Source organism: Cryptomeria japonica, chromosome 3 (genome assembly GCF_030272615.1).
Source record: "Cryptomeria japonica chromosome 3, Sugi_1.0, whole genome shotgun sequence".
NCBI lineage: Eukaryota > Viridiplantae > Streptophyta > Pinopsida > Cupressales > Cupressaceae > Cryptomeria > Cryptomeria japonica.
The window spans coordinates 386,874,085-386,884,247 of NC_081407.1; the positions used below are offsets into that span (position 1 = coordinate 386,874,085).

Consider the following 10,163-nt stretch of genomic DNA (forward strand, 5'->3'; position numbering starts at 1 on the left):
CTTTTTCACTTAGTGATCAGTTATTTTTCACTGCCTGGGATCTTTACCTAGTACTTCTCTTTTACAATTGAATGTATCTTCTGGGGTTCTAAAGACCTACTTTAGTCACTAATGGACTTCACTATAATCTCTCTCATTTGTGTGTCAAAAAGAACGATTATTCATGAAATTTGTTTTTTTTGGTATAGTTTTCATGTGTTTAAGGAATTAACATGCTATCTAGGTTAAGGTTAGAAAAACAAAATGGCCACAAATAGGCTTTGAGCTAGCCTTACAGATTCTATATTTCACTATTATGATAATATAAGCTGTATATAAGATCAGCAATCTATTACTATATAAACACAGCCATTCTTGTTTGGTGCACCTTCTTATAGAAGATGTTAAGGGAAAATCTTCTGTCTATTTCCAAACTCAAAGGAAGACAGTAGTATGTATCTATTAAGAACGAGCAAAGATGACATTAGATTGCTAGACAAGGCAAACTGTCAGGTTTGCGTCTCTCAAGCAAATAGATGAGAATGATCATATTATTTTCTTGCCCTTGTATCTTCAAAAACCTTTTCAGCCATATCAGCAAGGCAACCATTTGCTTTATCTACTATAATATTAGTTTTCTGGTAGACACCAGTGCCCCTCAAAGAATTTGAAATTGGAGCCTCAAGTCTAGCAGCAATCGCCGATTCTGAATTGGCACCATAAAACAAGCGCTGCATACAGCAAACAAATATATTAGTCAATGAAATCAGAAACATGGGCAGATACAGAATAAAGAAAAAATTGCTGAAACAGAAATATAAGGTACAAGGATACGCATGGAACACCATTATTTGGTTTTAAGCTGTACCTTAAATTTTGTCAATTGAATAGCTCCAAAACACATTGAGCAAGGCTCGCAAGATGCATAAATCTCAGAGTCTGGAAGGCGAGTACGCCCAAGTTTTTTGCATGCCTAAACAGGTCAGTGAGTAAGACGCATTTCCATAGTAATCAAAGGGAGAAGTGAAGGATGTCATCCATAAAAAACTGTCCACATATGAGTTAACTTGGAGAAAATACTCTTCTTTTAGTATAATTAACACTGGGTTAATATTAAGATAAGAAACATTCTAAACATGATAGTTGTTTTAGTTAACAAATAAACTCAAGAAGTCTACAAAAAACCTAAAATAGTAATACAATCGAACAAAACAATTTCAAGGAAACAGCAAGAAAAAAGGGCCAGTTAACAAATAAACTCAAGAAGTCTACAAAAAACCTAAAATAGTAATACAATCGAACAAAACAATTTCAAGGAAACAGCAAGAAAAAAGGGCCAAAAAATTTAAGCAAGTATCTCAAAACATATAATCTATAAATAACTTAATTCAAATAGCTATTATGACTCATAACAATATGAGAATAAAATATAAATTGAATTTGGTTAGAGACAAAGAGGATGTGCATTGATCCATTCTCTTAATTAAGAAGTTGTTATAATATGTATGGACTAAAATACATTAATGTTTTTCTCACCAAAGGTACTAATATAAAATGAACAAGATCTTTAATCAATTTAAAATACTCAAATTGTTATATCCATTTGAAAAAATTAAGATGACAGAATAAGCAATAAGCAAAAAATGAAATACTGGAACCTGAACAAAAAGGAAGTATGGTATGTGGAATGCCAAGATGCCAATATAAATGGTCATGTTTTGCATAAACTGAAAAATTCTATAGCAAATATGCAAAGTCTGTTCTAACATGAATGATGAATATTGCTACTTGAGAATACCCCATGTCAACCATAATTGTTTAGCCTAAGCATTGATAGAACCATTTTACATCTAAAATGAATTCCATCTTGTTATACACGTAAGAATAAACATAAACATGCCAGCAAGAAAACATGTTGGCATATCAACTCAAAAAACACATTTTCACCAAATTTCCTCTTGCATTCAAACACTTTTTCACCAGCTTCTGGAGTTCATGGAAAGTTCTTAACCTCCCTCCCTTGTTATTAGACAGATATAAATGCTCTGAAGTTAATATAATGGTATGAAGGACCCCAACCACTTCAGAAAGGCAGTTATTATTTGTAGCCAAGATAGTCTTGCATAAGCCAATTTATAAACATATTCATCAATGCCCTATACAGTTAAAAGAAAAGTGGCTAAAGAAACATTAACTGTATTCATGTCAAAATAAGATAGATAATCAAACTTATCCCATCTTCCCATACTTTGCACACAGTTTGCCAAGCAAAGCTATCAATGGTTTGAATTTTGAAACAATTACATATGATATAGACCATCATAGATAATTCTTTAAACTTGAACTGGATCAGCTATTCGAAGAATCACCACTGTCTGCACTTTGTGGATGTAAAAAAATCTGGTTCAAGTTTGTGTCAAAATAATTGTCTAAATACTATTTAGTGTTGAGCAGTCTAAAAGTGCAGTTATGAATTAAATGAATACATTCATGCATTGTGGTTAGGCTCTTATTGTTAATGCATTAGTAGCTTCTGCAAGATAAGACTCTCCTAACCTGTTATTCTCTGTTGTTCTGTTTTGGTTATTCATCTATGCTATTAGATTATCTGATTTCTGTTTTCCGAACTGAATATGTTTATCAGATTATAACATTGATCATGTTTGTGATATTGACATTGGATAAAGATGGATTAGATTGACGACTTGCTTAACATAGTTAAGCGTCGATCTAATGCTATCGGGCTAGTAACCCGATAGCATATTAATGTCGATTCATTTATGGATTGGCATTAATATGCTATCGGGGTATTAACCCGATAGCATATGTAATGCTATTGTTATCGAGTTTAGTTCATAAATATTTTCGGGCCATTAACAAAGCATCATAACTAAACACCGCTTCAACCGAGTGTTTAAGTATTAATGTTAATTACCAAACGTAACATAGATCAGGATGTGCAATATGAAAAGGCACCGATCAATAGGTGCCTTGATCAGTCATGTCTAAATGACATGACCGGTCAAGACATCTATTGACCGGTCCTCTAAACATATAAAGCCCGACATGAATCATTTGGAGAAGACATAGAAAACATAAATGATCTCTCTCCTTCAGCTTGCAAACGAAACAATAAGAATATTAGACAATATAATCATATAATATTCTCACATATATAATAAGTTCTTTTATTGCGATTGAATATAACTTTACATGGTATCAGAGCCAGGTTGATCGAACTTGAGGCTATTCAATTTTGTGAATAATTTAAGAACAAGGTTATATACTACATCACATTTCTCCATTGGCTAGCGCTATCAGATTCGAAGACAGACTCGGAAGTGGCGATGATTTTTCAGCCTGGAAGTTCAGAATCCAGATGATCTTAAAGGAGAACAAAGTGGATTCATTTTTTCAAACTAAAAATGATCAACCTGAAAATGAACCTAACAAAACCGCATGGATTGAGGGAAATGAAAAGGCCATCAAAATAATAGTTGATGGGGTGAGAAACAACATAATGCCCATCATAAGAAAACATCAGACAGCCTATAAAATGTTCAAAGCACTTGAAAGCACATTTGAGATATCAAATGCAAGTCGAACTCTGGCATTAAAACGAGAAATAAATCATATCACCATGAACAAGGGGGAGACAATCAACGCCTACTTTATGCGGATATCAATTCTAAGAGATGAACTAGCAACTCTGGATTACGAGATCCAAAGCAAAGAGTTAACACTCATTGCTCTAGATGGGTTGCCTAGTGGATGGAGTACATTTGTCCAAGGCATCAGTGCAAGGTCCAAGTATCCTAAGTTTGAAAGATTAAGGGACGATTGTCTCCAAGAAGAATCAAGATTGAACAAGATGGGAATAAAACAAAAGAACATAGATGAAGACCTTCAAGTCCTAAATACTAACACAAATAAGACAACCAAGAAGAAGCAATTTAGGAAGAGGAAGGGTCATCAAGGCAAGAACACTTCAAAGAGAGACCTATCACATATTCAATGCTATAGGTGCGATAAGTTCGAGCACTTTGTCGCAAAATGTCCAGAGAGAGCCAAACAGGCCACATTTGCCAGAGCAAGAAAATCTAAAAGAGAAGATGACTCCCAGAACTATGTCCTCTACTCAGCACTTACAAGCCATGCATCAAATAAGTCTAACTCCTGGGTGATCGACAGTGGTTCATCCAGACACATTACAAGGTTTAGAGAAGTGCTAGACTCCATGACAGAGGATAATGAAGAGGAAGTAACCATCGGAGATGATTCCTCACATCCAGTTAGAGGAATTGGTTCCTGCACCATCAAACTAAAGACAGGCATATCATTGCAACTCAAAGGAGTACTATATGTTCCTGGCATCAAGAGAAATCTAGTCTCCATATCAGCCCTAGAAGATAACGGGTACAGAGTAACCTTCATGGAGAACAAGGTGTTGGCTTGGCCAAGAAATTCTTCCATCAAGAAAGCTAAAGTCATTGGTCAAAGACAAGGCTATTTGTATGAGCTGTGCACAGAGCCCAACCTAGCCCTAATTCATGAAGCAACAAATGCAAATGAGGTCTGGCATAGAAGACTAGGCCACTTGAATTATAGAGCTTTGTCATCTATGGAAAACCTTGTCACAGGTTTACCTAAGTTGCAGCAATATCATTTAGAGGCATGCAAGGGATGTGCCCTAGGTAAAAATATCAAGGGTGCCTTCCATAATAGTACTAGGAAAACAAGCAAAGTTTTAGAGTTAGTTCATTCTGATGTATGTGGACCCATGTCCGTTCCCTCTCTAGGAGGGTGTTTGTGTTATGTAATATTTGTTGATGACTACTCTAGGAAAACTTGGATCTACTTTTTGAAGTGTAAAGAATCAGAAGAGATCCTTAGTAGGTTTAAAGAGTTTAAATCACTGACAGAGAACTACTCAGGAAATAAAATTAAAATCCTAAGGACTGATAATGGGGGGGAATACACATCAGAATTATTTAGAGATTTTTGTAAAAACTCAGAGATTAAGAGGGAGCTAACAATACCTTATAATCCTCAACAAAATGGGGTAGTGTTGACGTGTATTTTGTACACAATCATACACAGAATAAAATACCCAAGGGTACCTTATCCTCTCTTGAATAAAGCCTCTGATTGCTGAAGATATCGCAAAAAAGGATCAATCAGGGTGACTCCAATGTTCTTTTATGTAGGGTCTCTACGTGTGGATAAGCTCTTTGTGGTATGATGTGATTTGCTGGAATCACAAGGGGACTTACATTCGATGATTGAACGTCTGATCTGCTTTGAATATTGCTAGAACACAGGCTCTTACTAACTTTGACTTGAAAAAAAAGGAAAAAAGAGGAGGGCGAGGAAAGAATCTAATCCTAATACTAAGGAATGTAGGAGCAATGATTGATCTTTGATGAAACTCTAACTAGGTCTTGTTTTGACATCGCAGGACCATCTCCACAAGGCTAGTGCGATCTTCGAAGGGAAGCTTTATGATGTTCAAATCATCACTGCAGGCATAGACACCATCAGGTTGATGCATATCAATGAAGAAGCGACAATTGAAGTTAAGCTTAAGCTGAATGATTCCAGTTGACTACGCAAGGCAAGTCTGCAATCAACAAACTGCTAGTAGTATGGATATACAAATTTCACCATCAATCAAGCACATTTCTTCCACTCATCTAATCATAAAATCAAACATGAGAAGTATAAAGACCATGCAAATTGTCGAATCGACCCATAAATTTCACCATTTCTTCAATGAAGTTACAAGTCTTTTACAACAACATCTTGGCAACAATCTTTGCCTTCTCTCTCTACTCTACTCTAATTGCTATTCTCTCTCTATCTTCTAACTGCTTCCAACTATTCCTAACTATTTCTAATTCCCCCTTTACAAAATGAAATGCCAGGGCTTATATAGTGCCCTCAATACAATTCGATGGCTTAGATCAATTCGAGATCAATGGCCAAGATTCAACAATGAAAACCCTAATTAGGGTTTGTTACAACCATTACATAACATTTAATGCTTGACCAATGATAAAATTGTATTGCTTGGACACATGTCCTCTCTAGAAAATTCCACCAATGGATAGCTGGGGTAGGTACATCGGAGTTTGCGCCACCTTCCATGAGTTAGGTACATTGAATCTGGAAATGCTAAGGTGGACCACACTGACTGGAGGAGTGATGACTAGGATGCCACCTCGTCTGACACTTGTAGCTTGGTAGATATTCAATTTGATGTTGTTGAGAAGCTATCTTTAATTAACTCTTCCGAAATTATCTGCTTCTTCAATGAACCCTTTGTTCTGACTTCTTGTGTCCTTGATGTGTAGGACGATTGATGTACCTCGCCTTGGAATACTGGATTGGAAGAGGTCGCCCTTATCTTGATGATGCTGGATCGAAGAAGGTCGTCCTTGTCGATGCTAGGCTGGAGGAGGTCGCCTTTGTCAATGCTAGGCTAGATCGAAGAAGGTCGTCCTTGTCCTTGCTTGATCGTCCTTGTTCTGGCTTGATTTTCCTTGATGAGAGCCTTCCAACTTGTAGATCCTTTGAGTTTGGGAGTCGCCATCTTGATACCTACACAACATTTCAAAATTAGTAATATATCTTGAAATCTAAAAATTAAACTTTAAAAGGAAGATTCAAGATTTTAATTAGGAAATTTCATGATAAATCTTGAGTTATCATTTCCTAATTTAGGATTTTCAAAGCAAAATTTAAATCTTCAAAAATGGTGCCAAGGTGATTACGCCATACCTTCACTTGGGAATTAATTCTAAAAAAAGATGCCAAAAATAGGAGAATTCGCAAGGCAAAATGTAGATCAAGACTCTCTTTAGCAAAATGCGCCCCCTTTAGCTTGGAAAAGAACTCCATCTTCCACTAGCTTCTTCAAGATCTCGAAATTCGCCTTCAAATGTCTCCAAAAATCTGGAAATTATCCTCCAATCTAGCAAGAAATACGCCTCTCCAATGGCCTTCAAGATGAATTTCGCCATCCTTAGTCTCCATAGTCTCCACATTTTGTAGAAACTTGCTCCACTCCAGCTAGATTTCGCACTTCTTCTTTGCCCTTCCAAATCGCATTTGAAATGATGAGTGAATGATGGATTAAAATGTTTCAAAATACCCTTCTTATATAGGCGCTCATCTCTTTAATTGCCCATAGGCCGACTTAGAAAATAAGGCAAATAATAAACAAAACTTAAATAAAAAGGAGGCCGACTTTTTTTAAAAAAACATTAAAATAGTATCCCCAAGCGCTCTCCCTTTTTATTTAATTTAATAATTAATTAATTTAAATGCCTTTGTAATTAATAATTTTGATTTTTAAAAGGCTAAATTAATTAATTAAATACCTTATGTGCTATTTTTAAATGCCATCTTAATTAAATATTTCAAGTTTTTTTTAGCGAATCTAGCATTTAATGCAATTTGGAGGATATTGGCGTCTAGGCATGAAAAATAATGGCTATTAACAAGATCGCTCTGGTCCCTTGGAGAGGGACAGGAGCGCCCTAGCCAATTTTCATCGATTTGGTGGCCTTTGTTACTTCATTCCTCCGTGAAACCCTTTAAACATCATTTCAAATTCGCGCCTTGGCCTAGATTTGTCCAAACTTGGCGAGAAGGACTGGATATTAAGTTTTTCGCCCTGGTCCCTTGGAGAGGGACAGGAGCTATTTTGCAAATCCAAGCTTATCCGTCCTTTGTTAGCCTTCCAAATTATATTCAATGGATAAATCATGTTTTCCTTGGTCTCTTCAAATCATAAAATTGTCTTGATCCTGCAAGAACAGTGCAAATTTGAAATTCAAGCTCCGGTCCTTCAGTGAGGGACGGGAGCACTTTTGCAATTACAAGCCAATTCGTCCTTTGCTAGCTTCGAAAATTATCTTCAACGGATCGATTGTGTCTTCCTCCACCCACCTCAAACGCGAAACTTGCTATCCTTTTGCCAAAAACTTGCCTTGAGGGAAAATCGCTCTGGTCCCTTGGAGAGGGACAGGAGCGCCCTTTGAAAATAGCCCTGGTCCCTTGGTGAGGGACAGGAGCGAACTTGTTACTTAGGCCGATTTTCTTCATTGTGGCGTACTTAAGTTATATTCAACGGGCAAAACATACTTCCCTTAACCTCCTCAAATCGCGAAACCACTTAAATCTTGCAAGGATAATGTGAAATTGGAATTCAAGCTCCGGTCCTTCAGTGAGGGCCAGGAGCGATTTTTGCTCTCAGGGCCAAATCTTTTTGCTTTTCACTTCAAATTTCCTTCGCTGAGGAAAATATCATCTCTTTACACGCCATGAATAAAAGTTCGAGTCCAAACAAGGTCTAAAAATGTGTATATGAATAAAATGGCTCTGGTCCCTTGGTGAGGGACAGGAGCGAATTTACCTTTGTAGATAAATACTTCATCATTTCATCGTCCTTAATCAAGTCTGGATGCTCTATCACGTTCATTTTGTCCTCCATCATGCCTTTGATGTCTCAATTTGTCCAAACAAGGTCAGGAATGACTCCACTAAGCTTTTTCGCTCTGGAGCCTTGGTGAGGGACATGAGCGATTCGCCTTGGACCCTTGGAGAGGGACAGGAGCACTTTTCGCTCTGGATCCTCAGTGAAGGTCAGGAGCGAAATTTGACTTTTCGAACTCTCTATCAGGACAATTTTAATGGAATATAACATTTAAGTATAAGTGCTTATACTTTAAGTTATATTCCATATATACTTTCAGGATGTTTGAGAGTGGTTTCAGACCTCCAGGAGTTATATTGCAAAATCTAGTTTTTTGAGGTTTTTCAGTTTCCAGACTTAGTCAAATTTCAGGATCAGGACATTCCAGACTTAGCCAAATATCAGGATCAGGACTTTCAGACTTAGCCAAATTTTCAGGACATTCCAGACTTAGCCAAATTTCAGGATCAGGACTTTCAGACTTAGCCAAATTTTCAGGACCTGCTATCCTATTGATCTCCCCGACAGCACTCAAAATGCAAAGGCTAACTAACAAAACCCTAAAAGACCAAAAAAACAAACCCTAAAAAGCAAAAAAAAGCAAGGGTCCCCATTTGCAATGGGGCGATGTGTGAAATGGTCACAACAAGTAGCTGAAAGGAAAAATAGGAAAATTGTAGAAGCTGCCAAAGCCATGATTCTTGATCAGAATCTAAATATCAATCTTTGGGCAGAAGCAACTAACACTGCTGTGTATATACAAAACAGATGTCCTCACTCACATCTTGAAGATAAAACTCTTGAGGAAGTATTTACCAAACTAAAGCCAGATATCAGCCACCTTAGGATATTTGGGTGTCCTGTATATATACATAGTCAGAGAAATATTGAACTTAGTAGGGATGTAATCTTTGAAGAAGACTTAGCCTTCAAAAGAGCCCTAAGTACAATAGAGCCTGAAATCTATATCCCCACTCCTAACATAGAAGAAGACCCTACTCCTGAGCTTCAGAGGGAGAATCTTGAGGAAACCATAGGTGAAACTCCAAACCCACCTAGAGAAAACTTCAAGAAAAGACCTCTATGGGCCACCAAGACTGTAGCAGAAGCTCAGAAGTTTGTTGCTCCTTCAGGAACCTTCAAGGAAAGCAAAAGACCTAATAAATTCACTAGCTATGTTGCTCTTATGAATGATCTCTCTAAAGTTGAACCAAACAATGTATCAGATGCACTTAAACATCAAGTATGGAAGGATGCCATGTCTGAAGAGTATCAGTCCATTATGAAGAATGATGTTTGGGAGATCGTTCCTAGGCCTACTAAGAAATCTGTTGTTTCATCTAAATGGCTTTTTAAAATCAAACATGCTGCAAATGGCAGTATTGAAAAGCAAAAGGCCAGATTTGTAGCTAGAGGGTTCTCTCAAAGGGAAGGAATAGATTATGAAGAAACCTTTGCACCTGTAGCTAGATATACCTCAGCAAGAACAGTACTAGCCATTGCAGCAGCAAAAGGGTGGAAGGTGCACCAGATGGATGTTAAGACAGCATTTCTTAATGGTGAGATCTCAGAAGAAGTCTACCTAGAGCAACTTGAAGGATTTGAAATTCAGGGTGCAAAGTCTCATGTGTACAGACTCAAGAAAGCTCTCTATGGGCTTAAACAGGCTCCCAGGGCCTAGTATGAAAGAATTGACACCTATCTC

General features: G+C 37.1%; 1 protein-coding gene across 1 annotated transcript; it reads right to left on the minus strand.

Moving 5' to 3' along the window:
* Positions 1-299: 299 nt before the first annotated feature.
* Positions 300-9,958, minus strand: LOC131874210 (guanosine deaminase-like). Its single transcript, XM_059217474.1, has 3 exons — positions 9,935-9,958; positions 848-952; positions 300-710 (listed from the first exon to the last, which is right to left on the minus strand). The coding sequence occupies exons 1-3, from the start codon at positions 9,956-9,958 to the stop codon at positions 531-533; spliced, it is 309 nt and encodes a 102-aa protein (XP_059073457.1). The 3' UTR covers positions 300-530.
* Between the last annotated feature and the right edge of the window lie 205 nt (positions 9,959-10,163).